The sequence below is a fragment of the Pseudopipra pipra genome, unplaced genomic scaffold (genome assembly GCF_036250125.1).
Source record: "Pseudopipra pipra isolate bDixPip1 unplaced genomic scaffold, bDixPip1.hap1 HAP1_SCAFFOLD_47, whole genome shotgun sequence".
Taxonomy (NCBI): Eukaryota; Metazoa; Chordata; class Aves; order Passeriformes; family Pipridae; genus Pseudopipra; species Pseudopipra pipra.
Genome location: NW_026990950.1, coordinates 113698 through 141604, shown reverse-complemented (window position 1 = coordinate 141604; position 27907 = coordinate 113698). Strand labels below are relative to the sequence as shown.

Below are 27907 nucleotides of genomic sequence, written 5' to 3'. Positions count from 1 at the left end.
AAATGCCCTTCCAGCTGACTTTAAACCTAATTCTGGACAACACCAGCCAGAGACATAATTAAAGCTGTTACCAATTCTGAGTTTGGTTTTCAGAGCGATCGACCATCAAAATCTGTGTTTAACTTCAACAGAACTGTGTTCAGCAGCTGTGAAAACTGGGCCTGAAATGACATGTTTGGACCTGAATCATATCCCTTTCAGTGCCACCCACCAGTACCATCCTGATAGCTGTTCCACAGGAAAATCCTGTTTGGAATCATTTTAAGGTAAAAGCCCAGCCCGGTGTCAGCCCCTGACAAGCTGCACACAAGCACCAGCAGGGGAAGGAAGGGTTGATTTGGTAGTTTCTAACTGATCTCACTGGAACTGGGCCTGGAGCCACCAAAGCATTCCTGAGCAGCATTTCTGGAGCACGAACAGTGCCCAGTGTGCCCCAACAATGTTTGTGGGACCCCCAGGGCTGTGGGGACGGGGTGGCAGTGCAGGTGGGGGGCCAGCAGGCAGTTGGGCCTCCCCAACCGCCCCAGATGTGGCGTTTGAACCTGGCAACTGCCAGAACGGCTGATGGAGACCCAGCAGGTGAGTGGGAGAGGTGCAGCTCTCCCTGTGCCAGGCCCAGAGGGGGTACAAGTGGGCCTGGGCTGTCCCATAGGGAATGGTTCCCTTTGGGAACAACAATCTGCTGTTCCAGAGCTGGCAGCAGCTTTGGTGCTGGCCATGGGGACAGGCCTGGGAGGGATGGAGGGCTCCTCCCTGAGGACACCCACACCTCCTCCTCTGTCACTGCCACACTGGAGGCACTGGGCACTGATGAGAGAGCAGCTTTTCATCGCATTCCCTTCACCCCAGTTTACAGCCCAGCCTCAGCAACTGCCAGAGACCTCAATGGGTTTCTTCCAGTCATCTCCCAGATGATTCTTGGTAGCCCAGACAAGGCCACAGGAATGATCAGAAGATGCTCTTCTGATGCACTTCTGCTGTGGGGAAGGCTGAGAGAGTTGGGACTGCTCTGCCTGAAGAAGGCTCCAGGGAGACCTTAGAGCCCCTTCCAGCATCTGAAGAGGCACAGGGAGAGCTGGAGAAGGACTTGGGACAAGGACTTGCAGGGACAGGACGAGGGGGAATGGCTCCAAACTGACAGAGGGCAGGCATAGATTTGGATATGGGGAAGAAATTCTTCCCTGCGAGGGTGGTGAGGCCCTGGCACAGGTTGCCCAGAGCAGCTGTGGCTGCCCCATCCCTGGAACTGTTCGAGGCCAGGCTGAATGGGGCCCTAACAACTTCCTTTCTGGTGTTCTATACTAGCAAGACACCTTCCAGCAGGTTGTGTCTGTTCTGTTTTTAAACTACTGGACTGAAAGTATTCTCAAGGAGTGAAGGAAGAGTTGAGCTGGAATTCCTGAGGTGGGGCAGGGGGAAAGCGTTTAGGACCGACTGCCTCAGGGACAGCCATGCGATCTATTCATACTTGTGCTCTTCCAGGTGTCTCAGGGGCTTGGACTGAGACAGTGGTTCCCTTCCCACATGTTTCCTCAAGAGGGATCTTCCTCAAGAGCCCCTGAGGTGAGTACAACTGTGCTGAATGGCTTAGGACCATTTTTAAACGGTGTTTAGGGGGGGAGAGAACTGCAGGAATCCTGGAAGGCTGAAGCTGCTCTGCCGTGGATTTTCTGTCTGTCCCTGGGTGGGATTCACTTCTGTGTGCTTGATTTCTGTGTTGCCATTTTACCCCAAAGGAGTAAAATTTCCTCTGCTCGGTCGGCTTAACGTCTTTGACAGGGAACACGTACAACTAAAACAGGAACCTGATTTCAGATGGCTCTGTATAACTTTATTGTAATCACACCAATAAATGTACCAAGCACAAGCAATGTGCTTAGTGTAGAAATAGATTTAATACATATAAGTGAATTTTGCAATTGGTTCTCCATGAATGGACACCATTCCCATTAGGATCAGAAGAGGTTTTTCAGATGGTGCTTTGGAACATGACAGAACACCTGTCCTCCTCATACTGGGCTAAAGTAAAGAAGGAGCATTAGATCTCCATTTCATGACTGTGAAAAGGCTTCTTTGCAGTTACTTGGATTTTATTTCGTTCTATTTCCTTTTTTTTTTCATTTAATTTAATTTAACATGTTCCAAATCTATTTATCCAAATACATTCAGTAAAGTTAAAAGAATGGAAGGCAACTAATTTTAACATATTGCCCCTTAATGTCATCTTGTTTGGTGCTAAAATCCACGGCAAAGGATTTTAAATGCAAAGCATTTTCAGAAATCACTTTTTGAAACAAACCAGAGCTCTCCTGGGACATTTTGCAAAGGCAAGCAGTGACAAGGACAAGGGGGAGTGGCTTTCAGCTGAAAGAGATTTAGATTGGATATTGGGAAGAAATTCCTCCTTGTGAGGGTGGTGAGGCTCTGGCACAGGTTGCTCAGAGAAGTTTTGTCTGCCCCTTCCCTGGAAGTGTTCAAGGACAGTTAGACGGGGCTTGGAGCAACCTGGGCTAGTTGAAGGTGTCCCTGCCCATGGCAGGGGGTTGAAACGAGATGATCTTTGAGGTCCCTTCCAACTCAAACCATTCTTTGATTCTATAAAATTACTTCAAATCCCACAGTTGTCTCCTCACCTCCCGCTCCTTCTCTGGCAGGCGTGGCAGGAGGCAGAGGAACACAAAGAACAGCACAGGACTGGCACAGACAGAGGAAACTGTAAAACGAAAGGAGACAGCCACGAAGATCTGACTGGGACAAAAGCAGGAGCACAACTGGAGCCTGGTGCGGGGATATTCCCGAACCCTCCGCTTCACATCCCTCCGGGCAAACTCAGGGAAATAGAAGCTCAGTTGGTCTGCGCCGACGAGGCAGACACCGAGTTTGGGTTTGGCGACTTGGCGTTGCCTGGGGTGACCCCACCAGCACATCAGGCTCCTGCCAAATCCCCCGAGGGCAGCCCCTGGCGCTGCGTGGACGCGCGGCTTCAGCTGCCCCTGCAGGAGGGCAGCGCTCGGTACAGGCAGGAGCAGTTCGCGGCAGCGGCGGCCAAGTTCTCCACGGCGCTGGAGGTACTGGGGTGGGGAGGGTTGGTTAGAAACCCCGAGATGCAATTTCATGTGAAATCTGAAAATTAAGGGCTATTAAAAAAAAAAACAACAAAAGAAGGAAGGCGGAGGCTCAACTCAAACCAAAGAATCTCAGGTGCTTTTGTGTTTTTCTCCAAGTCCTTGACTGTATTTATGTGTGGAAGAAATTAAAGTCCCGTAAAGGGGAAAAACCTCTCCCCTCTTTAATCCCAGCTCTATCAGCAACAAATGACCTCTCAATAATCAGGGGAGTTCCCACTCTTCCCCAGCTGACCCTGCACTACCTGGGTCAAATGTTTAATATTTTGCTTGAACAACAGGTCCCTTTGAGTCCCTTTTTTCCCTTTATGGCATTTCCATCACATCCTCTGTTTCTTTTTTTTCCTCTGAAGACAGAAGATGCCACCGGAGCTGGGCAGGAATCCTTTTCTTTCTGCATGAGACAGGACAGGTCCCATAGGGATCAACCCCTCAGAACTTTGGGGGTGTTCTCTTCAGCAGCTCAGAGTCCACACACTGAGTTTTGTGGGAACACTTTCTGAGGTACTAAAGAAGTACAATGGACTCACATCTGAGCTGTCTGAAGTGGACATGTTCTTCCATCAGTAGTTATTTCTATGATTTCCAGTTTCAGGATGAACCCCCCCAAAATCTACAGACCTTGGACATTTTTAAAAATCTCGGCCAGCCTTGAGTTTTATCAGTGTAGTATGAGAAGAGTAAAAGAGGGATGTCCTCTGGCAAGGTTGCAATGAATTTTACAGGGGAGAGAGGAGAGAAAGGAGGTGTAGGAGAGCCCAGCAGGTGGGTCACCCTTCCATCCACCAGTGCCTCCCAGAGAACAGCTCTCTCATAAACCATGAAAGGTGCCACACAACTAACCTGGCTGCTGACACTCACCATGCAGACAAGGGCTTCACTTTTTCCATGAGACAGGATGCTAAAAGCACTCCTGGGAGCTCTCAAATCAAAGAGAAAAGGAAAAACTAGAGCCATTTTCTGCTTTACAGGAACATGGTTGGTGATGAGAATAGAGGACTTGCAAGCTGGACTCTTCACTGTCTCTAAAAATTCCTCTCCACTCTGACCCCAATCCCTTCAGCTGGGTACCTGACATCCTGAAAAAGGAGCCAACCACACTTGTTTTAGCACTGTTCTGCCAAACCTTATTCAAAAGCATTTGTAAAAGCTTAGAGCTTTCCCCTTCACAAGCAAATATCCTATTCCTTCTTATTTTTTCTACCATACTGAAGCCATTTTTTTAAGCAAGAAATATTATAGCAGTCAATGAGTAAAATTAACAAGTGTCATCCTTTTTAGGTGCTTTTTTGCTCCCTATATTCAGAAATGAGCTGTGGAGGGGACAGAACCACTGGCTACTTAAGAAGAAAGGAGGTCTTGCCTCATCCTAAGAGGAAATGGAAAGGCTGGCAAATAGACATACTGGAGAAAGAGTAACTAGAGATTAAGGAATTCTTTCCTGGGATTGTGGACAGAGTGATTGGGACATCACAGAATTGTAGGGCTGGGGCTTCTCAGCAGTCCCTTAATCCAGCTCTCCTCAGAAGCAAAAACCAGAACATCCCTGAAAGACAATTCTGTACTCTGTGCTGAGTTTTGTAATGCTGCCTTTAGTTAAAGCCAGAGTCTATTGTACTTCAGTTTTCTCCACTGATCAGTCACAAAAAGCATTTCCACCTAGCAAATGGTGTATTATAACATTTGTAAATAATGGTTTTATTTCACATGCAGCTTTGCAGTAGAGGCTTTGCTACAGAGGATCCCTTAAAGTCCTCTCCAGATGATATTTCCAGAGTTGCCAGTTTTATTGAGTCAAAACTTGTCATCTGTTACTTAAAACTGGGGCAGCCTGACATTGCTCTGAGTCATTCACACAGGTAAGAAAAAGTATTGATTAGATGCACTACTAGGACTGAAATCCAAAATTGAACAAAGACTGGAAATAAGTGCTGTGCAGGAAGAACCAGTCTAAGAATGAGAAAAGAGGAATCAATAAAATACGCCTGACACGTTGCACTGATGTTTAGATTGGACTAATCCTCCAGACTGGAGATTTCGGCTGTAACAGCCCTGCACACATTCAGTGCTTTGATCATGTAGGAAGAAAGGAGCCTGTGTGTGCAGCCTCCCCAGGCCCAGACACATGGAGGGGGGGCATCCTTCAGACTAGTTCCAAGCACCAGTTCTGGGCTGAGAGCCTGAGTGCCCAGGAGTGGTCAGAGAACATCAAGGGCACTCCCAGGGCACAGCTGGCAGGGACACAACCTGTATTTCTGCCAGCTGGAGTATTCTGTCAAGTGAGCCAGAGGAGTGGAAGCAGTGAGCCCTCCCATCAGGAGCTGCCCTCTCTGCCAGTCTCACTGCTGAGCTGCTGCCAGTTTTATCCTATTACCTTAAAGCCTGAAATCAGCTACACCTGTTGAACTAAGGGTCTAACACACATGCTAAGGTTCACCCACATAGAACCTATCCCTTGTACAGGAAGTATTTCAAAATCTCTCAAGTTAACATTATGATATATTCCAGATGCACAGTGTTACCAGGGAGATGGGTCAGACACCTGCCATTCCTGTTTGGGGAGCTGAGGGTTAAAAGAACTTGTGCTGTAGCAGTTTTGCTTATGTTACCTACATACTAAAGCCAAGAGAGAATGTTATCCCTGGAACTCCTTTCCTAGAATACACAGAACTCTACTGAAATTGCATTTATGATAAAATCACAATGAAAATTTTAGTAATGCTTGTTCATAGACCACATCTGGAGAGAGAAGGAGAGGGAGACAGAGAGAAAGGATCATAGAACCACAGTCATAGAATCAGCTGGGTTGGAAGGGACCTTTGAGATCAAGTCCAACCCTTGATCCACTACCACTGCAGTTACTAGACCATGGCACTAAGTGCCACATCCAGTCTCTTTTTAAAAATCTCCAGGGACAGAGAATCCACTACTCTGGGCAGTCCATTCCAATGTCTGACCACCCTCTCTGTAAAGAAATTCTTTCTAACCTAAACCTCCCCTGGCACAACTTGAGACCATGCCCTTTTGTCTTGAAGAGTTTGCTGATATTTGAGGCATAGCACTGAGTTGTAGAGAATAAGTGCATATGGTTTGTGCCTTAGTCACAGTTTGATTCCCATGAGCTTTACTGATTAACAATCTGACCTTGCCCATCCTTCTCCCTCCCAGGAGCATCATTGAGAACCCCTCTTATTTCCGCAATCACCTCCGCCAGGCCGCTTGCTTTCGATGCCTGCAGAGATACTCAGAGGCTGCCAGGTACTGCCCTGCTGGGGCTGCTGCAGGGCTGCCAGGTACTGCCCTGCTGGGGCTGCTGCAGGGCTCTCTCATCCCAGCTCTCGGGAGCGCGGACATCCTCTCATAGCCAGGCTTTTGCCAGATCACTGGGAGCTTTGCACTGGCTTTGTGTGTGTGAGATGTCAGGAGCAGATCTCTTTGTGTGTGAGATCTTTGGTGAGATCTCAGGAGCAGCAGAGCTCCAAGTCCTCCCAGTTGGTGTAACATGAATAACCCCAGCTATGGCCCTAAATGACCCCACAGGCTGTTTGCTGGCAGAGAGTTAACCAAGCTAAAAGTGTGTTTCCTGATGCTCATCTGAGAGTGGGACAAGGACTGAGAGTTCTGTGCAGCTTTTTGGTACAAACCCCACGTTACACTCTTTTAATGTGACTTCCCTTCAGTCTGGCCACAGACCCCCTTCTCTGCCTGTAAGCTCATTTCTGCTGCTTTTGTTCTCAGAAGCGCCATGATTGCTGACTGTCTGTACATCCTGGCAGGGGGCACAGCCCTGGAGACAAGTGACCTCATCCAGCTCTACTGGCAGGTGAAAATTGAGAGCCAAAGGAGAAACTGGGTGCCTCTCTCAGTAGTGGCATCAACAGGGGGGATTCCTGCTAAAAAGACTGCCCACAAAGGGAGCTCTTGGGCACATCAGTCAGCAGGACACTGCACAAGCCTTCTGTGTGGCTTATTGAAGGTGTGGGCTCAGTGGGGAGAGGAACTGAGGCAACTTTATTCAAAGGGCACGGTCTTTTATAACCTACACAGACGTGGAAGGATTCCTTATAAGGCAAAAACTGTAACTGCAGCATCTGCTTGGCTGCTGTCACAGGGGGACAGGGCAGGCTTTCGGGGTCACAGCTCAGTCCTGTGATGAGTTGCTCTGTACTCTGCTCAGCCCAAAACCTGCTACTAAGGTCTGGTTCTTTCCAGGCCTTCAGCCTGCACATTCCCCACACTTTTGGACTTATAATGGAGTACATTTGTTTGGACTAATTTTAAGGGATAAATTCAAGGTTGTTAACCCTTGGATCATGCTTCAATTTTATGGACTGCTATAAAATTTAATTTTGGATACTGTTGCCTAAGTTATTTTTTCTAAAGTCTTCCTGATGTGACCTTCAGAGAGCATGGAATCACTTTTTATTTTCATCTAAAAGACAATTAATCTAGTAATTGTCCCCTCATTGAAGACAGAGGTTTGTGGAGTCTCTATCCAACCCACCTGATTGTTTTGCTTGGGTTTTTTTAACTAGCCATTACCCAACATGAAAAGTACCATTTCTTTGCCTTTTTTAGGCTCTGATTCAAGAAGCCCTCAGTGGAGAAGTGTCTTTTTCCGTTCTGTACACACCTTTTGAGAAAGAGGATGAGGCTGACAAAATAAAGGAGGCCAATAAAAGCTTTGCTGAGAAGCACCCTGATTACGTGCAGCACATATTCACAGGTAACAGCAGGTTTCACTGTGGACTGTGTGAGGGGCTGAGTCCAAAAGAGCTCGAGAGTTTGAGAGTTTATGCTGCTTGAGCTCCAGACACAACAATGTTCCACTGTTGCAGGGAATTGGGCAGAGTATGGTTTACCTCAGGCATCAGCAAAATTGAAGCTGTTGATGCAAAAGGCTTGTAAGTCCTAAATTTCAAATTTAGGAGACCTGGATGGGTTGGTTTGGTCACCTGGTTCTGGTAAGCTTTCTGGAGAACATTTCTCCTCCTTAGACTTCCTTATTTTTCTAAAAAAAAATAACTTCTCTTACAACTGAAATGTGACAGTGGAAATGATTTTCCTTTCCCTATCACAGATCCTCATGGAATTCACCTGTTGCCCGAGAGAGCTGAGTCTCTGCCTGACCAAGAGTACTTACTGACTTTGGGCTTCAGAAACAGAGAGATTGGAAAAACTGTGGAAAAGTCTGTAATTCGAAAACTGCCAATCTGCCCAGGTGTGCCAACTTGCTTAGTAACTGAGCTGGCTTGGGGGTGATCCCCATGATCCTTGCTAAATGAGGGGTGTGGGGTTGTCCCAGGAGCCATTTCTCTGTGCTGGCAGCCCTGACTCTCTCCCCATCCTGATCATTCCTCCTCCAGTTTACCCAACGTCCTGCCAGATCCTCTAGGAAAAAGGGAGATGAATAAACACAGCCTCTGTGGTTCTGTGATTTCACTTCCTAGGTCAGAAAACAGCTTTCAGTCCCAGCACGGAGGAAGAAACAGAAACATTTTGGGAAAATACTGGGAAAAAGATCATGGCAGTCATAAATTTTATAGGAAGCACCAAAATAAAGGTGAGTATTCCATGTCTTTCAGGTGTGTGGTGTGTGTGGTGACAGAAGCCTCTGTGTGTGGGAAGGACGTGTGCTTTTGGGGTGTACTTCCTGCTGCACATGCTCTGCCAGCATCCAGAAAGGCTCCGGGAATTGCTTTAGGAACAGAGTTCCAGTGGGTTGAGACACTTTACAGTTTATCCCATGCAATTTTCTCCAATCTTTATGGCCTATAATATTATCTCCCTACTTCACGTAACCACCAAGACAGTTGCTGTATTTAATCCCCAGAGCAGACTGCACATACCAGCAGGATCTCCTCCAAGAGTGAATGATTGCTACTTGAAGCATTTCTAGGGATTGAGATCGTGATCCCTACGGAGTGAAGGATGTGAAACAGCCTTCCCATATGTTACAACCATAAGCAAAGTGATCATAATTACCTCTATCCTTTGTGCCATAATGGACACAGCTTTTTAGCACTGTGGCTGACAATCAGCACAGAGGTCAAAAATCAATTTTGTACATGGACGAGACTCTTTTCATGCAATTATTAAATGCTCCTCCTGATAAAAGAAACATGAGCTAGAGACTTAGGGAAACTGTGATTTCTTCCAGAGAACAGCTGGTGAAACAACAGTAAGTGCCTGAACTCACCCACTCAGCAGAGGGAAAGGTGCTCAGTGCTTGGCCACAATGGGTGCTTGCAAAGCATCCCCCTGGTGTGAGGCAGGTGGAGCAGATGAAGGGCAGACACCCCCAAGAAAACAGCTGCTTCTTTCCAGTGCTTTCCTGAAGCCTTTTGCTGTTGCCTTTGGGTGACCTGATGTGCAGGCTGATACAAGTGACAGCTTTGGGAAAGCAGAGGGTCTGTTCCTGCTGTGGGCATGCACTTCAGTGCACTTAAAGAAGCTCTAGTTGTAGCTTCCAACCCACAAACAGAGTGTGGGTTGGATACTGGATACACACTAAAACCCCATGTCTTTCTGAAAGTCCCAGGAAAACTGCAATTTTCTGACCCTGCCATTCTGCCTTTGCTTTTGGAGGTGAGATCCCTCTATTGCAGCTCTTCAGTCTCTGAAGAGTAACAGAAAGAGAAAAAATTTTGAAATCAGGCATCTTTTGGATTCCTCGTGACTGCCCTATTTTGTCAATTAATTTGTAGGAATGGGACCACACAGTTCAAGCATAGAGATGTGGGATCTGGTTTCCAGGGCACAGGGACAAGAAACCCATCCTGTCAGAGATGAGAGCAGAGTGCTGGGCTAGGAGTGCTGAAGCCAGTCCTCACTCACTGTAGGAGTTTACACTGCCCTTACACACCAGTATTTTCTACCAGCTTTAGACATCCCCTCAGACATTTCAATATTCTGGTTGAAACAGAAGGGTGGTCCCCAAAACAACAGGGTGAAACCACATCACCACTAAAAGCAGCAGCAAACTGACCTGTTTTCCAAGCAGGTTGGCACAGCATCCCCATGGCTCAGGCAAGGGTCACCCCAGTGCCATCTCCAGGGCAGCAAGGATGGGGGAACGGGGATGAGCCCTGGGCTTGCAGATTCATAACCAACCCTGGGGGTCAGTGTAGGAGCTTTACTGGGGAGGAAGAAAGCCCCAAGAGAGAAGAGATGGTCACTAAGTTTGAACAAACAGCTGCCAGTTCCACATCCACTATCAGGGGAAACATACTCCCTTTCACTTCAGTTTTCAGAGCACTGAATGATCCCAGCAAGACCAAACCTCTGATCCAAAGAGCAGGTGGCAATGCTGGCTTTACCTGGGAACAGAGATGGGCACAGAGCCAGAGCTGCTCTGCTGCTGGGGACCAACATCTCCGACACAGATTGGACCACTTCTGCTTCCTTCAAAGTATTCCACAATTGTCTTCAAGCTAGAAATACTATTTCATATTATTTGCATCACACAGAAGCTAAATTAAAAACTTCTGCCAGACAAACTTCAGCTACAGAGTCGAGCCTTACAACTTACTGTAAGAGAATAAAATAATGTATTTAGGGGTTAATAGAAGAAACAATTCTTCCTGCCCTCTTCCTCATTTGCAGATGCAAATGTACAATCCAGCTTCTTGTTCTGATCAGACTGGTTTTGACAAAACCATCTCAGTGCCAAAGCCGAGCTCATTAAGCCATGGCAACACCTAAGAGAAATCAATTCTACCCCCTTGGTTTTGCAGCCACACAACCTGGAGTTAATGACGTGATTTTTACACACAGTGCAGTGGGTAAGATGTGAAAGTAAAGGTTTAACATGCTTAAAATCTACCACGTTCCTGGCTGCGTGGAGGTCTGAGAATTCCTCTGCAGATTTTAGTCCCTCCAGGGTCTGTATTTGAAAACCATGGATTTGCCTGTCTGCACCCAAACAGTGAGCTGACACCCTGCACACCCTCCTCAGCCTGCTCCCCAAGACTGGAAAAGCCATCCAGGAATTCAGGTGATGTTTAATGTAGGGGATCATGGGAAAAGCCTTTACCAAAGGAGAAAACTGCAGTCGTGTTTGTTACGTTTGCCGTGATGACATCTTTGTTTTTCCAGTGCTACCAGAAAGGTTGTGGCGAGAAAGTCTTGCCGGCACAAACACGATGAGAAGCCTGGAGACACAGGACTCCAAGGATCAGGGTGTTTGTTCCCTGAGCTTCTCCTCTAACCTCTTGGCTGTCCCTGGGCAAACAGGACAAGCGCAGCCCGTGCGCCCGCGCCATCGAGCACTTCCACCGCGCCAGCCTGCTCGGCCGCCTGCAGAGAGGGGAGGAACAGGCCCAGGTGATGGCCCAGGTGATGGCTGAGCTGGCCACCATTCCCTACCTGCAGAGAGTCTCTCAGGAGGATGACAAGCTGGTAGGTTTTGATTTCTGACACTCCCTTTGCAGGCTGGGAGCCAGGGAGGGAAGGGCCAGAGAAGAGTTCTGTGCTGCCACGTTCTCTCTCTGCAAAAAATTTGTCCAATGTGGGTACCTGAAGGAATTTTTAAATCCTCCTTCAGTGCTTTGTTAGAGGAGGTGCTGATCACCTGCAAGGGTAACTTTGATAGAACCACCAGGAGTCACTTGTCAGCATCTGTTTAAAACCCCTCCTTCCCCCCCCAGACCTCCCCATGACTGCAATCATTCAGATCATGCTCCCTTGACATTTCCGACCTCAAAAGGCACCTGCACCAAAACAGCCCAAATGCAGTTATAACTAAGGAGGAGAGGGGGGGAAAAGAGGGAAAATTAATTTTCTGTGCTGTGTCCATCCACAACATGCTCCCTGTCTCGGAATAATCCCGTCTGCCTGCTCGTGGTAAGTTCTCAGACTTGCTGCAGAGGTGCCGTAAATTGGAGAAGAATCAGAGGCTGTTGAGAAACACGTGGAGTGGCCCCTTGGCTGAGCAAACTAGCAAGGGCCAATGGTGGGATGATGGCTGGAGCAAACAAGGCCAAAAACTATGGTATTAAAGTGGGGTTGGGGAAAAAAGAGTAGGGGGAAACATCTCCTTCTTGCTCGGTGTGGGATGATGGATAGAGTTAAATCTAGAGGGGACTCAGAAGTTTAAGGTAAAAGGCAGCTGCCACTCCCTGTACAGACTGAGGTCGACATGTTACTGAGCTCCCCAGTAAAACAATAAATATCTGCTCAGAGAAACAGAACAGAGTGTGGAACGAGGTGGAGACTACATGGCCCCCCCTCCATTCCAGTCCCAGCAGAGGGGGAGAACACTGTGGCACTGAGATGCTACAGGACCTCTCTGACAAGGGACAACAAAGATGTTCTGATGATGAAGCCACAACCATGTGGAACCCCCTCCTCAGAGGCCAAACCACTACCACCACCCCCCTCCTATTAAATACACCAATCAGAAATGAAAGGTATTTATGACTAGAGCCACTCAAACTCCACCCTAACATAAAGAAAATGGGATAAAAGTTGGGAGTAGGGGGAAAAGGGGAGAAGACCTCCACCGAAACTGCTGAATCAGTCAACTGGCTGAGCCCATCTTCTCTCCCCCAAGAGGGTTGCCTTGGGTGAGAAATATGCTCTGTGCATGTTAAATGCTGCTTTTACTACTAGAATTTTTGCTTGTGCTCACCCCATAGCACATTGATTAGATTGCTTCATATTAGAGCTTGTGCTTGCTCAATATATGCATCAGTAGATTGCTTTAGAACATATTTTTGCAGTAGACACTGTCACCAACAACCTTCCAACCTTATTAATCTGTCACAATTTGTTTTAATAAAAAGTGTCATTCTGCAAACTGTTAAAGGGAGTCCTTGCAGTCCTTCCACCTTGGCAGGACCTGCTGAGGGGTCCTGGCTCTGTTGAGTTCCCCCTAACAAGGGTGGTCGAGGTGCCCTCCGAAATCATGAATCTGTTGGTGAAAGGTCTCCTTACGAGACACTGACAGGCTGTTGGACACCAAGGTCTCAACTTTCCTGGGAGACCGATGAGTAAAATTCTAAACTCCCACTTTTCAGGTGACACCTGGGCTCAGCCAGCAGCCAGTGCCTCTCCCCCTCCCCTGAAGGGATGCCTTTGGGTAAACTTTGTGCCTCCAATTTCATTGAAGTAGACCCGGGAATATTTATATACACAGACATGGAGCTAATAGATCTTAATTACTTGTAAGGAGTAACAAACTGGGGAAGAGGTTCCAAAAAGTATTGTTTGGGTTCACTTCAACCCACTCAACATTTTGGAAGAGACCTACTAGTGTGCAACAATCCCACAGGTATCAAATACCAGTTTCCCCTGGGTTGTTCCTAAACAGTGATGCTAAGGGCTGCTCCAAGCAGGACACCCTGGATCCAACCCTTGTCTCTCTGTCACTGAATTAAGAGTAACTGGACCATTTCCCAGGGTTTGGGAAGTGTGCAGGGTGAGACAATGCCAGGACTAATGTGGAAGGGGACTGGGGGGAGGCCACACCACAGTATTTTAGATCTGCTATAATGCAGTGCAGTGGCTGAAGCAAAGACGAGTTGCCCATGCTCGCTAGGAAAGATGAGTCACAAAATCATCAGAGTGCAAATTATTTTTAGTGAGGTTTTAATCTGTATATTCAGATAAGTCATTTCTCCATGAACTCCACACTGATCCTTTGTGTCTCGGTGCCACAGCTGCAGTCACTGATGGCAGATGCCATGGACGTCCTCGCAGGAAGAACCAGAGATCGTGTGTGGACTAAAATACAGAAGGTAAAAACCTGGCAGCAAAGGGCAGGAGAGAAGATTGTTCCTTGGGAAGGAAATGTCCCACTGAGTCCCACCTGTTCAAAAGGCAGGGGAAAAAAAGGAGGTGTCATAGGAAACCTGACCACAGGCCTTGAACTCATCCATGCTCAGGCACCAACCACAGGGACACATCTGGGATTTGCTGTGAGTAGGGAAGGGTCTGAAAGCCATCACTGCTCTGCAAATACCATCACAGCTCATCAGCTGCATCAGGAACAGTGCAGTGGTGTCAGCAATTGTTATTTCCACTCCCAATGTGCCATGAGAGTGCTTATTTTGGAGGCTGGAGCTGACAGATGTTCTATAAATATGAAAAGCACAAACAACAGCCATACCACGGTTCCAGGTGGGAACATCCTTACACTGGGGATTCCTGGTGACATCCCGAGCAGTGCAGACACTGCTGGATGTTCCTAAAAGAATCATAGAATCATAGAATCGATTGGGTTGGAAAAGACCTCTGAGATCATTGAGTCCAACCCTTGGTCCAAATCCAGTCCATTTACTAGATCATGGCACTCAGTACCAAGTCACATCTGCGTTTAAAATCTCCAGGGATGGTGAATCCACCACCTCTCTGGGGAGCCCATTCCAATGCCTGATCACTCTCTCTGTAAAGAATTTTCTCCTGATATCCAACTTAAATTTCCCCTGGCGGAGCTTAAGCCCGTGCCCCCTTGTCCTATTGCTGAGTGCCTGAGAGAAGAGACCAACCCCCACCTGGCTAGAACTTCCCTTCAGGTAGTTATAGACGGTGATGAGGTCACCTCTGAGCCTCCTCTTCTCCAGGCTAAACAACCCCAGCTCCCTCAGCCTCTCCCCATAGGACTTATGTCCCTTCACCAGCCTTGTTGCTCTTCTCTGGACCCACTCCAGCACCTCAATATCCTTCCTGAACTGAGGGGCCCAGAACTGAACACAATACTCAAGGTGTGGCCTCACCAACGCAGAGTACAGGGGAAGGATCACTTCCCTGCTCCTGCTGGCCACACTATTTTTGATACAGGACAAGATCCCATTGGCCTTCTTGGCCACCTGGGCACACTGTTGGCTCATGTTGAGCTTCCTGTCAATTAGTACCCCCAGGTCCCTTTCTGCCTGGCTGCTTTCCAGCCACTCTGTGCCCAGCCTGTAGCGCTGCAGGGGGTTGTTGTGGCCAAAGTGCAGGACCCGGCACTTGGCTTTATTGAACTTCATCCCATTGGAATCAGCCCATCTCTCCAGTCTATCCAGATCCCTCTGCAGAGCCCTCCTGCCTTCCAGCAGGTCGACACTCCCTCCCAATTTGGTGTCATCAGCAAATTTGCTGATGATGGACTCAATCCCCTCATCTAAATCATCAATAAAGATGTCAAACAGGACTGGACCCAACACAGACCCCTGGGGAACACCACTAGTGACCAGCTGGATGCAGCTCCATTCACCAGCACTCTCTGGGCCCGACCCTCCAGCCAGCTCCTAATCCAGGTGAGGATACACTTGTCCAAGCCATGGGCTACCAGCTTTTCCAGGAGTATATTATGGGAGACAGTGTCAAAGGCCTTGCTGAAGTCTGGATAGACCACATCCACAGCCTTCCCCTCATCCACCAGGTGGGTCACCTGATCGTAAAAAGAGATCAGGTTGGTCAGACAGGACCTGCCCCTCCTAAACCCATGCTGGCTGGGTCTAATCCCTTGTCCATCCTGAAGGTGCTGTGTGATTGCACTCAGGATGATCTGCTCCATAACCCTGCCAGGCACCGAGGTCAGGCTGACAGGCCTGTAGTTGCCAGGGTCCTGCTTGCAGCCTTTTTTGTGGATTGGGGTGACATTCGCCAACTTCCAGTCATCTGGGACCTTCCCAGAGAGCCAGGACTGTTGGAAGATGATGGAGAGCGGTTTGGCAAGCTCTTCTGCCAGCTCCCTCATCACCCTGGGATGGATCCCGTCTGGTCCCATAGACTTGTTGGGATCCAGCTGGCTCAGTAAGTCGCTAACTACATCCTCCTGGAATACAGGAGGGCTATTCAGCTCTCTGCCTCTGTCTATCTGCTCTAGAGGCCAGTTGTCCTGAGGGCCACCTGTCTTACTGCTAAAAACTGAGGCAAAGTAGGTGTTAAGTACCTCAGCCTTCTCCTCATCTTTGTTAACTATATTTCCCTCCAAGTCCAACAGAGAATTGATGTTTTCCTTGCCCCTCCTTTTGCTATTAATGTATTTATAAAAGGACTTTTTGTTATCCCTAACTGAATTAGCCAAATTAACTTCAAATTCCACTTTCCCTAATTTTTTTCCTGCATGACCTAGCTCTCTTCGTAAATTCTTCATGAGTAGCCAGCCCTTTTTTCCACAGTCTGTAAACTTTCTTTTTATCCCTGATTTCTTTCAGAACCTCCCTATTTAACCAAGCCGGCCGTCTTCCCCTCCGGCTGGCCTTTCGGCACACTGGTATAGCCTGTTCCTGTGCGCTCAAAATTGCCTGCTTGAAGCATGTCCATCCCTCCTGGACCCCCTTGCCTTTAAGGGTTGTTTCCCAGGGTATGCCATGAATTAGTTTTTTGAATAGGCCAAAATCTGCCCTCTGGAAGTCCAGAGTAGAGGTTTTAATGATGGCTCTCCTTAGATCCCTGAGGATTGAGAATTCTATTATTTCGTGGTCACTATGCCCCAGGCGGCCTCCAACCACTACATCATCCACCAGCCCCTCTCTGTTTGTAAACAGTAGGTCTAGCTTACCCCTGGTAGGCTCATTTACCAGTTGATGAAGGAAATTATCCTCTATACACTCCAGGAACCTCCTTGACTGCCTCTTCTCTGCAGTATGAAGCTCCCAGCAGATATCCGGCAGGTTAAAGTCACCCACAAGCACAAGTCACCCACAAGCTGTAAATCCAGCTGCTGTTCTGGTGTCCCCTACCCATCATCTGGGATCCATTTTCCTCACTCTTACAACCCTTTGTGCTCACCCAAAAGTGGCTCTGGTTAATGTGGCCAAGCCCTGGACTGGACCTCTCTGGCAGCCGTCTTTCCAAGACAAACACAGTGGGATTGGTCTTTTTGGGACTTCCTGTGTGCTTTTGGCCAGTCCATTGTTTCCTAAGCTTTTATTTCAGCTTCTTAGAAATGAGGCTGGCACCAGGATTCCTCTAATCCTCTGCACGTTTCTGTGCTGAGCACGTCCCTGCAGAGCCAACCCGTGAGGCTCCTCGGAGAGCCCCAACCTCCCCGTGCTCCTGTGCCAAAGGATTTCTTGGCAGCAAAGGAGCAAAAGCCCAGGTGCAAGTGCCCACCAAGCTTCACCCCCACGGTAGAAAACTCTTTTCCGTGGCATTCTGCACAGTGCCACGTACAGTCGATCTCCTGAAAATGCCAGCAGCTCTGTGGGCACGACGAGGAGGCAGAGCTCCTCTCCCAGACTCCCCGTGCCCTTGGCACCCCAGGGCAGCAGATGGAATTGTCCATAAACTTTCCTGCTTGCCTCTCTCACCAGCACACACCCCTCACCAACACGATCCGTGGCCAGAGCGTGCAGCACAGCTCCGAGGGCAGGGCTGAAAAGCACTTCAGAACGGCTCAAGACGTGGATAAATACAAGAGGAAGCCACGCTTGGACGCATTCCCAGCCAGCTCTTGTGTGTTGGGAAGGAAGAAGCCCCACTGAATGTCTGTCAGCAGGGCAGAGCAGGACTTTTTTTTTCTTTTTTAATTATTTCACCTCAAAATGCACTTGGCAGATTGATCCTTTAAATGCTCCCATTGTCCAGGGTGTGGGTCTTGAGTGTAACTCCGTGTGAGGGAGGGTGATTCCCACCTTCACCTGTCAGAAACGCTGGGTACTGTAAGAGCTGACAAAGGCCTGGAATAAAGGTCAGGTATGGGGAGAGGGCCAGGAACTGATGAATGCCTGAGACTGACAGAACACCTGTAAATGCTGCTGTGAGTCAATATTTGTGGGTGTTTGAAATCCCCCTGGCAATACAAATGTGTCTGTCTCAACGTGCTCTTAATCAGAATAATTCCCTTTTACTTTGGGGAAGGACTGAGGTCGTTGCTTTTTTACTCTGCCCTCCAGTGGATTATATTCTCGGGAAAACGTCTTGATTTGGAGCTTCATTTTGATTTACTGGGAAACCAAATCTTGCCACAGCAACAGGGAACACTCATTTTTCTCCAGGTGTTGATTTTTGGCACATAAATGGCAGAAGCTTCAGTTCTCTTTTCTCATCAAGAAAAACTCGCCGGACAATAATTTCCTCCTCATCCCTTCCTTGTCCAGTGGCTGTTTTTCAACACCATTTGCAGACAGAGTCGTGAGAAATTCCTGTCTCGATGTGCAGATTTCAGTGGAAGTGTCTAATCCACGGCAGTGAAGTAATTGAGTTCAAACAGAAATAAAGAAAAAAGAAAATAATTACAAAGCCAGGCACCACTCCCACAGCCAGTGGCACAAGAGGTGCCTCCGTGTGCTTTTGTTTCTAATGACAATTAGTTTTGAAATCAACTAATTGAAAAGCTTTTTAAATTTTCACAAGGGGGGGAACGGACTTGCTGGTGACACCACTTGTCTGATAATTGCAGGTGGCACGAATAGAAGAGGAGCTGAGGGAAGGAGAAGAGGATTTCTTGAGGAACCGGAGGGTGCAAACGCCCGGAGTGGAAAACATGACCTGGACCCCGATGGGACAGGAATATCTGAGGCTGGAAAACACAAACATGTTCATTCCCAACCCACGCAGCTTGGCCACAGAGTCAAAAAAAAGATGTACAGATTTTGTAAATAGTTGATTTTGTACATATTTTTGTAGCTATTGGTATCTATTTAACAGATAATCTTATTTTAAATTATATTAACTTCGTTGTATTCATTTATATTGAATTAAATTATATTTAATAGTATAAACTCTAGTTGTATTACTTTAAATTTAAATGGCATTAAATAGCATTTGCTTGCATTTAAGTTGTATTACTTTAAATCTAAATTGCATTAAATTGTATTTGTACTAATTTTAAGTTGTATTCATTTATATTTAAATTGTATTAAATTGGATTTAATGTATAAATTCTAGTTGTATTAGTTTAAATTTAAATAGCAATAAATAGTATTGACTTGCATTAACTTCAAGTTGTATGAATTGAAATCTAAATTACATTAAATTGTATTGATTTGTATTAAGTTGTATGAATTTAAATTTAAATTCCATTAAATTGTATTTATTTGTACTAACTTTGTGTTCATTTAAATTTAAATGGCATTAAATAGTATTTACTTGCAATAACTTAAAGTTGTATTAATTTAAATTTAAAGTTAATTTTAATAAACCGTATTTATTAAATTGCATTAAATTGTATTTATTTGTATTAATTTTAATTTGTATTAATTGATATTCAGATTGTGTTAAATTGTATTTAAATATATAAATTCTAGTTGTATTAGTTTACATTTATATGGTATTAAATAACATTTACTTGCATTAAGTTGTATGAATTTGAATTTAAATTTAAATTGTATTTAATTTTAAGTTGTATAATAATAATATATAATAATATATATTGTTGTATAATAATATTTGCTTGCATTAAGCTGTATTTGTTTAAATTTCAATTGTATTAAATGGTGTGCAGTGGTATTAAATGTGAGTTATATCAACTGAAATTTGGATTTCATTCCATTTTGTTAAATTTCAATGTTATTAAACTGTATTAAATTTAATTGTATTAATTGCATTAAGTGTTGTAAGCAACAACAAAAGGCCTGTATTTTCTGATTCAAGGGGGATAAAGAAAAAAAAAGGGAAAAATCCAGCCTGAGTCCTAAGGCTTAGTGCAAAATCCAGGACCTCAAAAGTCACTTCATTCCCATGTTTATCACAGACTTTGATGACCCTCTCTTAAGGAGAAGGAAGAACCTAAAAATCCTAAATTATCAGCTCACTGTGAGACCTGAGGAGGTGGAGGAAAAACCTTGTTCATTCCCAATACAACAGTGATCCAAAACCACCGTAACAGATACAATAGACATGGACACACCTTCACTAGTGAGTGCAGGGTGAGGCCTTAAGACCCTTTGAGTTTCTTATTTTTCTAATTTCGTAAGCTTTATGATTTTTATAAGTAGAAGTAGATTTTAGAAGCAGCAGCCCTTGTTCCCTCACCCTGCAGCACAAGTATTTTACACAATCCTCAACCCTCTTCCCCCATTCCCTGCACCCCAAATCAATCCCACCCCTGAATTCAGCAGAAATGTTCAGTCCTTCGTCAAGGCAAGGCCTCTGCTGTTTGGAGAACACTCCTATCTTGGCCTGAACAACAGAACACAGTCAAGAACTGGGTGACCACGTCCCCTTTGTGCTCTGAGGATGGTGATGGTGATGAAGAGGTGGTCCCAAAAGGTCCCCAGACCCAATTCCCAGGGGGTGGGCCAGGGGAGGACCAGAGCAAAGGCTACAGGGTGGAAACACTTGGGATGGGACAGATGGTATTATAGAATGTAACATAACATCTATGCCTTGGCACAAATTAAACCCTTTCCTTATCTCACCCTCAGGTAACTGCTCTGGAGTTTTTTTCCTTATCATCATCTGGACAGACATCAAGGGATAACTCAGAATTTTGGAATTAGGGGACAAGAACTGTTGCCTCTTTCCTAGCACCCGGAGCAGCAGCTGCAAAGGTTTTAGCCACATTAAATAAATTAGGATGTTGGTTAGCAAAACAGACAAATGCTACCAGTCAGGCCATTGCAGATTTATTGACTGATGTTCAATCAGTGAGAATTCCTGCTTTGAAAAACAGAGCTGCTGGAGACTGTCTGCTTCCAGCACAGGGACAGGGATGGGAAGGATTTGATGGAATGTGACAAATCAACCTCCATTCCCAAAAGCTTCCAACAGTTACAGGACCTGACGAAGGAGCTGATGGTGAACGACGGATGGAACCCCTTTGAAGGGTGGGATTGGACTTTGGGATTGGGGCCACGGGTGAAAAAGATTCTAATGTGTGGCTTGGTTTTAGTGTTGGGTCTGTTGGGGATGATGCTCTGTTTGCTTGGTTGGGATTGTACAATCTGTGACACAAAAGGCCTTGGTGGTACAAGTCCATACAGCTCTAACTTTAAGTGCCTCAAAATAAAGAAGGGGGAGATGCAGGAACCAAGTTTATCTGGCCCTGGGAGACACTCGACAGGGGAACGTGGTGAGATCCAAGCAGCCACAGTGAGAGGTGTGAGACGTGTGAGATGTGAGAGGTGTGAGAGGTGTGAGAGGTGTGTGAGGTGTGAGAGGTGTGAGAGGTGTGAGAGGTGTGAGAGGTGTGAGAGGTGAGAGGTGTGAGAGGTGTGAGAGGTGAGAGGTGTGAGAGGTGAGAGGTGTGAGAGGTGTGAGAGGTGTGAGAGGTGTGAGATGTGAGAGGTGTGAGAGGTGAGAGGTGTGAGAGGTGAGAGGTGTGAGAGGTGAGAGGTGTGAGAGGTGAGAGGTGTGAGAGGTGTGAGAGGTGAGAGGTGTGAGAGGTGAGAGGTGTGAGAGGTGAGAGGTGTGAGAGGTGAGAGGTGTGAGAGGTGTGAGAGGTGTGAGAGGTGTGAGAGGTGTGAGAGGTGTGAGAGGTGTGAGAGGTGTGAGAGGTGAGAGGTGTGAGAGGTGAGAGGTGTGAGAGGTGAGAGGTGTGAGAGGTGTGAGAGGTGTGAGAGGTGTGAGATTTGAGAGGTGTGAGATGTGAGAGGTGTGAGAGGTGAGAGGTGTGAGAGGTGTGAGAGGTGTGAGAGGTGAGAGGTGTGAGAGGTGAGAGGTGTGAGAGGTGAGAGGTGTGAGAGGTGAGAGGTGTGAGATGTGAGAGATGTGAGAGGTGTGAGATGTGAGAGAGGTGTGAGAGGTGTGAGAGGTGTGAGAGGTGTGAGAGGTGTCCCTGGAGGTGGGAACTGCTGCGCTGTCACTTCGTCAGGGGCAGGGAACACTGAACTGAGATGCAGATAAAGAGAAAAGTCACCAACAGGAATTTCCCACTGCCTTGACGGGCTGTATGAACTGGGAGAGAACGGGATAGAGGATTCCATGGTCCCACACCCTGTGGGGTCCCTGCCCCAGTGTGTCACAGGCCCCTGCCCCCCCCGGAATGGGTCAGGACCGGAGGCAGCAGCAGGACCCCCCCCCCCAGTGCCGAGGAATTCCTGCAGCTCCGGGACCATCCAGCCACACCCCCCCATTCCAAACATCCCAGGGGGATCCTGCAGGCCGGAGTGGGACCCCCCTGGAGCAGGGGGACCTTGGGAGTGGGGGGATTCTGAAGGAGAGGGACCCCCAGAGCAGGACTCTGGAGCTTTGGGACCCCCAGAACAGGGGGATCCTGGAATTCAGGACCCCTGGAACAGGGAGATCCTGGAATTCAGGACCCCCAGAACAGAGAAATCCTGGAATTCAGGACCCCTGGAACAGGGAGATCCTGGAGCTTTGGGACTCCCAGAACAGGGGGATCCTGGAATTCAGGACCCCCGGAGCAGGGAGATCCTGGAATATCGGGAGCTCCCAGAGCTCCAGTCCCTGGAGCAGCTCTGGGGTGTGAGTGCCCCCCATTGCCTCTCAGTTCCCCCCATTTCCCCTCAATTCCCTCCCATTTATCCCCCAGTTCCTCCAATTTCCCCTCATTGACCCCCCTCAGTTCCCTCCATTCTCTCAAATTGCCCCATTTTGCCCCATTTCGCCCCATTTCTCCCCTCAACCCCCCCCTTCCCCTCAATTTCCTCCCCTTTCCCCATTATTTCCCCCCATTTTACTCTCAACTCCCCCCATTTATCCCCCATTTCCCCCTTTATCCCCATTTGCATCAACAGCAAAAGGAGGGACAAGGAAAACCTCCCTTCCTGGTTGGACCACCATGGCCCAGGGGATCAGACCATCCTGAGTGCAATCCCACAGCACCCACGGGATGGACAAGGGATCAGACCCAGCCACCACGGGGTTAGGAGGGGCAGGTCCTGTCTGACCAACCTGATCTCCTTTCATGGCCAGGTGACCTACTTGGTGGATGAGGGGAAGGTGTGGGTGTGTCTGCCTGGACTTCAGCAAAGCCTTGGACACCACCTCCCGTGGCAAACTCCTGGAAAAGGCTTGGACAGGGTCACTCTGTGCTGGGTTAGGAACTCTGCTGGGCCCAGAGAGTGGTGGGGATGGAGCTGCATCCAGTTGGGATCCAGTCACTAGTGGTGTCCCCAGGGATCAGTGCTGGGCCCAGTCCTGTTTAATATCTTTACTGATGATCTGGATGAGGGGATCGAGTGAACCATTAGCAGACTTGCAGCTGACACCAAGCTGGGGGTGTGTTGATGTGCTGGAAGGCAGGAGGGCTCTGCAGAGGGATCTGGCCAAGCTGGATCCATGGGCTGATTCCAAGGGGATGAGGTTCAAGCAGGCCAAGTGCCGGGTCCTGCCCTTTGGTCACAACAAGCCCCAGCAGCCCCCCGGGCTGGGGCCAGAGTGGCTGGAGAGCAGGCAGGCAGAAAGGATTGCCAGGAAGATGAAGAGGAGGCAGAATGTGCCCAGGTGGCCAAGAGGGCCAATGGATCCTGGCCTGGCTGAGGAAGAGTGTGGCAGCAGGAGCAGGGAAGTGATTGTTGGCCTGGACTGAGCGCTGGTGAGGCCACCCCTGGAGTGCTCTGGAGTGCTCTGGAGTGTCCAGCTCTGGGCCCCTGAGTTGAGGAAGGCCCTGGAGAGGCTGGAGCAGGTGCAGAGAAGAACAGCGAGGCTGGGGAAGAGAGTGGAGCACAAGTGGTGTGAGGAGAGGCTGAGGGAGCTGGGGGTGTTGAGGCTGGAGAAGAGGAGGCTCAGGGGAGACCTCCTGACTCTCTGCAACTCCCTGCCAGGAGGGTGTAGCCAGGTGGGGGTCGGTCTCTTTTGCCAGGAAGCAGCAGCAGGACAAGAGGGCTGGGTCTTGAGCTGTGCCAGGTTGGATATTAGGAAGGAATTCTTTCCCGAGAGAGTAATCAGCCATTGGAATGGGCTGGGCAGGGAGGGGGTGGACTCACCGTCCCTGGAGGTGTTGAAGGTGAGAGTGGATGTGGCATCAGTGCCACGGTCTGGGAAGCACAGCGGGGTTGGATCCAGGGTTAGACTTGATGATCTCGGAGGTCACTTCCAACCCGACTGATTCCATGATTTCCCCCCGCTTATCCCCATTTTCCCCCTATTTCTCCTCCTCCCTCCCCTTCCCCCCCCGGTCTCCCCTCAGGCCCCGCCGCCATCTTGGCCATCCCTATGGGCGCCACTTCCGGCGTCGCTACCGTTGCGTCACTTCCGGTTCCGGCGGCGGCGCTGAGGGCGCTCGGGAGGTACCGGGGGGAGGTTTGGGGGGTCCCGGAAAGTTCTGAGGGGTCCGGGGGATTCAGGAGGTACCGGAGGGGGGTTGGGGGGGGTCCCGGGAGGGCCTTTGAGGGGTCCCGGAGGTGGGTTGGGGGGCTCGGAAAGGGTCAGGAGGCACTGGAGTGGCTCAGGGTCCCGGGAAGGTGTTTGGGGGGTCCTGGAGGGTTCCGAGGGGTCCGGGGGGGGGGGGTGTTGGGGGTCTTTGGGGGGTTCTGGAGGGTTCTGAGGGTTCTTTTTCCCCCTTCCCACCCTTTTTTCCCTTTCTTCCTTTTTTCTCCCTTTTTCTCTCCCTTTTATTTCTTTTTCTTTCCCTGTTTTTCCATTTTCTCCCGTTTTCCCCTTTTCCCCCCTTCTTTTCTATTTCTTCTCTCTGTCTTTTCCCCTTTCCTTTTTCTTTCTTTTCTCTTTTCCCTCTTGTTTCCCTTTTCTTTTTTTCCTTCTTTTTTCCTTTTTTCTTCTTTTTTTCTTCTTTCCCCCTTCTTTTCTCGTCTTTCCCCCATCTTTCCCTTTTCTTTTCTCTTTCTTCTGCCTTCTTTCCTCTTTTTCTCATTCTTTTTCCTTCTCTTTCCTCCTTTTCTTTTTCTTTCTCTTTCCTCCTTTTCTCTTTCTTTTTCTTTCTCTTTCCTCCTTTTTCGTCTTTCTTTTCCATTTCTCTTCCTTGTTTTTTTACCTTTCTGTTCTCTTCATTTTCCCTTTTTTCTCGTGCTTCTTTCCCTTCATTTTTTCCTTTTCTTTCTTCTTTTTTTTTCCTCCTTTTTTGCTTTTTTCTTTCCCTTTTTTTCTCCCCCCTTTTTTCCTTCCTTTTTATTCTCTTTTCCTTCTTTTTCACTTTTTTCTTTCCCCTTTTTCTCCCCCTTTTCACCTTAATTTTTTCTTCTTCTTTCCTCCTTTTTCACTTTTTCCTTTCCCTTTTTCTCCTTCATTTTTCCTTCTTTTCCCCTTGTTTTTCCCTTTTTTGTTTCCCTTTTTTCTTTCCCTTTTTTCTTTCCCTTTTTTCTTTCCCTTTTTTCTTTCCCTTTTTTCTTTCCGTCTTTTCTTCCTCTTTTTCTCCCCCTTTTTTCCTTCATTTTTTCTTCTTTTTTCTTCTTTTCCTCTTGTTTTTCCCTTTTTTCTTTCCCTTTTTTCTTCCTCTTTTTCTCCCCCTTTTTTCCTTCATTTTTTCTTCTTTTTTTCCCCCTGTTTTTCCCTTTTTTTCTTTCCTTTTATCTCCCTTCTTTTCTCCCCTTTTTTCCTTCATTTTTTTCCCTCTCTTTTTCTTCTCTTTTCCTCCTTTTTTCTTTTTTCTTCCTCTTTTTTCCCTTTCTTTTCCATTTCTCTTCCTTGTTTTTTTACCTTTCTCTTCTCTTTGTTTCCCCTTTTTTCTTGCACTTTTTCCCTTCATTTTTCCTTATTTTTCTTCTCTTTTCCTCCTTTTTCGCTTTTTCCTTTCCCTTTTTTCCTCCCCCTTTTCCCCATTTTTTCCTTCATTTTTCCTTCTTTTTTTCCTCCTTTTTCACTTTTTCTTTCCCTTTTTTTCTCCCCCTTTCCCTCCCCCTTTTTTTTCCCCTTCTGTCCCCTTTTTCTCCCCTTTTCCCAATTTCCCCCCCTTCATTCCCAGGTTTCCCAGGATGATCGAGGTTGTCTGTAACGACCGCCTGGGGAAGAAGGTTCGGGTCAAGTGCAAGTATCCCACCCTGGGGGGGTTTGGGGGGTCTGGGGGGGGGGTTGGGGGGGGGGCGGGGGTGTTTGGGGGGTGCCCCCTGTGCCCCCTTTCTTTCCTTGACCCCCCCCCAGCCCCGAGGATTCCATCCGGGACCTGAAGAAGTTGATCGCGGCACAGACGGGCACCCGCTGGGACAAGATCGTCCTCAAGAAATGGTGAGGGGGGCACGAGGGGGCACCCGGGGGGCTCCTGGGGCTGGGGGGGTACCCAGGGGGGCTAGGGGGGGACACCCTGGGATGGGGGGGCACAGGGGGGGCACGTGGGGCTGGGGGGCACCTGAGGGGGTAGCCTGGGATTCAGGGGGGTGAGGGGTTCGCAGGCGTTTAGGGGGGAATGGGGGGCACCCAGGGGGGCTGAGGGAGGTAGAGGGGGCACCCCTGTGTTGGGGGGGCAATTTTGGGGGGCAGGGTGGGGACAGGGGGCACCCTCAGAGTTTGGGGGGGGAACAGGGGCACCCCCAGAGTTTGGGGGTGCACAGGGTCACCCTCAGAGTTTGGGGGCGGGAACAGGGGCACCCCCAGAGTTTGAGAAGGGGCACAGGGGCACCCTCAGAGTTTGAGGAGGGGCACAGGGGCACCCCCAGAGTTTGGGGGGGGCACAGGGGCACCCCCAGAGTTTGGGGAGGGAACAGGGGCACCCCCAGAGTTTGAGAAGGGGCACAGGGGCACCCTCAGAGTTTGAGGAGGGGCACAGGGGGCACCCTCAGAGTTTGGGGGGGACACAGGGGCACCCTCAGAGTTTGGGGAGGGGAACAGGGGCACACTCAGAGTTTGGGGGGGGGCACAGGGGCACTCCCAGAGTTTTGGGGGGGTGCAGGGGCACCCCAAGGGCTTTTGGGGTGGGGGGGCACAGGGGGATTAGGGAGGGTTGGGATGGGGGTGGCACGATCCCAGGATTTTGGGGAGGAGGTGACCCCTCCCCTGTGCCCCTCCCCCTCCCAGGTACACCATCTTCAAGGACCACGTGACCCTCGGGGACTGTATCCTCACCTGGGGGGGGCAACCCCAAAACACACCCCCCCCCCAAAATCCACCCACCCCCCTGAGCCCCCCAACCTCCCCCTAAAATCCATTGAACCCCCCCAAACCCAACAGACCCCCTCCTGAAATCCCACTGACCCCCCCCAGAATTCACCCACCCCCCAAAGGCCTCTGACCCCCCCCAAAATCCCTGAAAACCCCCCAAAATCCACTGACCCCCCAAAACCCCACAACCCCCCAAAATCCACTGACACCCCCCCCCCAAACCCCCCAGTCCCCTTTTCCTTGACAGCGGCTCCAGATGAGATCCACGACGGGATGAACCTGGAGCTCTACTACCAGTAGCAGCTCCCAGTCCCTCCCAGTCCCTCCCAGTCCCTCCCAGTCCCTCCCAGTCCACAATGGGGTGAACCTGGAGCTCTGGCACTGCCCAGTCCCTCCCAGTCTCTCCCAGTACCCCCCAGTCCCTCCCAGTCCAATACGGGATGAACCTGGAGCTCTGGCACCTCCCAGTGCCCCCCCAGTGCCTCCCAATCCCTCCCAGTCCCATTCCTGCCGGCGCCACCATTCCCGTTCCAGCCGTTTGTACCAATAAAGGTGTTTTTGGGGTCTCTGTGTGTTGGGGGGGCCTTGGGAAAACTGGGATGGGACAGGAAAAGTGGGAGATGGAGTAGGAAAACAGGGAATGGGGCGGGAAAACTGGGAGTAGGAAAACAGGGAACGGAGCACAAAAACTGGGGATGGCGTGGGAAAACTGGGAATGGGGTGGGAAAATGGGATGGGACGGGAAAACTGGGAATGGGGCGAGAAAACAAATGGAATGGGGCAGGAAAGCAAACGGAATGGGGCAGGAAGACAAGGAACAGGGAAAGAAAACTGGGAATGGGGCAGGAAAACAAATGGAATGGGGCAGGAGAAATCAGGGAATGGGGCAGGAAAACACCCTGGAATCCATCCCTACAGGAGGAGCTTGGAGATCCCTTCCCAAGTCCAACCATTCC

The 27907-nt window shown here is 48.7% G+C and overlaps 3 protein-coding genes and 1 long non-coding RNA gene across 5 annotated transcripts; 2 read left to right on the top strand and 2 right to left on the bottom strand.

Moving 5' to 3' along the window:
• Window positions 1-346: 346 nt before the first annotated feature.
• Window positions 347-20424, top strand: LOC135408441 (spermatogenesis-associated protein 16-like). 2 transcript variants are annotated; one of them, XM_064643602.1, is made up of 13 exons: window positions 347-579; window positions 1483-1563; window positions 2667-3068; window positions 4839-4984; window positions 6294-6383; window positions 6864-6948; window positions 7704-7851; window positions 8206-8346; window positions 8576-8688; window positions 11361-11525; window positions 13787-13864; window positions 18460-18643; window positions 19753-20424. In XM_064643602.1, the coding sequence occupies exons 1-13, from the start codon at window positions 565-567 to the stop codon at window positions 19866-19868; spliced, it is 1764 nt and encodes a 587-aa protein (XP_064499672.1). In that variant the 5' UTR covers window positions 347-564; the 3' UTR covers window positions 19869-20424. The 2 variants fall into 2 exon arrangements, with proteins under 2 accessions (XP_064499672.1, XP_064499671.1); XM_064643601.1 differs by having other exon boundaries at window positions 2655-3068.
• LOC135408445 (uncharacterized) lies at window positions 11493-24104 on the bottom strand. Its single transcript, XR_010427611.1, has 2 exons — window positions 23891-24104; window positions 11493-11709 (listed from the first exon to the last, which is right to left on the bottom strand). It is a non-coding gene; the product is annotated as an uncharacterized LOC135408445 (long non-coding RNA).
• On the bottom strand, window positions 20496-22440 carry LOC135408442 (putative protein FAM47C). Its single transcript, XM_064643603.1, has 2 exons — window positions 20942-22440; window positions 20496-20633 (listed from the first exon to the last, which is right to left on the bottom strand). Exons 1-2 carry the CDS (start codon window positions 22082-22084, stop codon window positions 20604-20606), a joined length of 1173 nt encoding a protein of 390 aa, XP_064499673.1. The 5' UTR covers window positions 22085-22440; the 3' UTR covers window positions 20496-20603.
• UBL5 (ubiquitin like 5) lies at window positions 24086-27517 on the top strand. Its single transcript, XM_064643604.1, has 5 exons — window positions 24086-24193; window positions 25822-25887; window positions 25998-26081; window positions 26868-26905; window positions 27208-27517. The coding sequence occupies exons 1-5, from the start codon at window positions 24120-24122 to the stop codon at window positions 27249-27251; spliced, it is 306 nt and encodes a 101-aa protein (XP_064499674.1). The 5' UTR covers window positions 24086-24119; the 3' UTR covers window positions 27252-27517.
• The last annotated feature ends 390 nt before the right edge of the window (window positions 27518-27907 follow it).

Bases quoted from the DNA above. Each gene is read 5' to 3' on its own strand.
- LOC135408441 (XM_064643601.1), top strand. The intron at 8,689-11,360 runs GTGAGTATTCCA...CTGGGCAAACAG, and splicing joins TAGGAAGCACCAAAATAAAG to GACAAGCGCAGCCCGTGCGC. The intron at 13,865-18,459 runs GTAAAAACCTGG...TGATAATTGCAG, and splicing joins TGTGGACTAAAATACAGAAG to GTGGCACGAATAGAAGAGGA.
- LOC135408442 (XM_064643603.1), bottom strand. From the start codon at position 22,084: ATGTTTGGAATGGGGGGGTGTGGCTGGATGGTCCCGGAGCTGCAGGAA. The intron at 20,634-20,941 runs GTACAATCCCAA...ATTGAACATCAG, and splicing joins GGCCTTTTGTGTCACAGATT to TCAATAAATCTGCAATGGCC.
- UBL5 (XM_064643604.1), top strand. From the start codon at position 24,120: ATGGGCGCCACTTCCGGCGTCGCTACCGTTGCGTCACTTCCGGTTCCG. The intron at 24,194-25,821 runs GTACCGGGGGGA...CTTCATTCCCAG, and splicing joins GCGCTGAGGGCGCTCGGGAG to GTTTCCCAGGATGATCGAGG. The intron at 26,906-27,207 runs GTATCCTCACCT...CAGCGGCTCCAG, and splicing joins CCACGTGACCCTCGGGGACT to ATGAGATCCACGACGGGATG.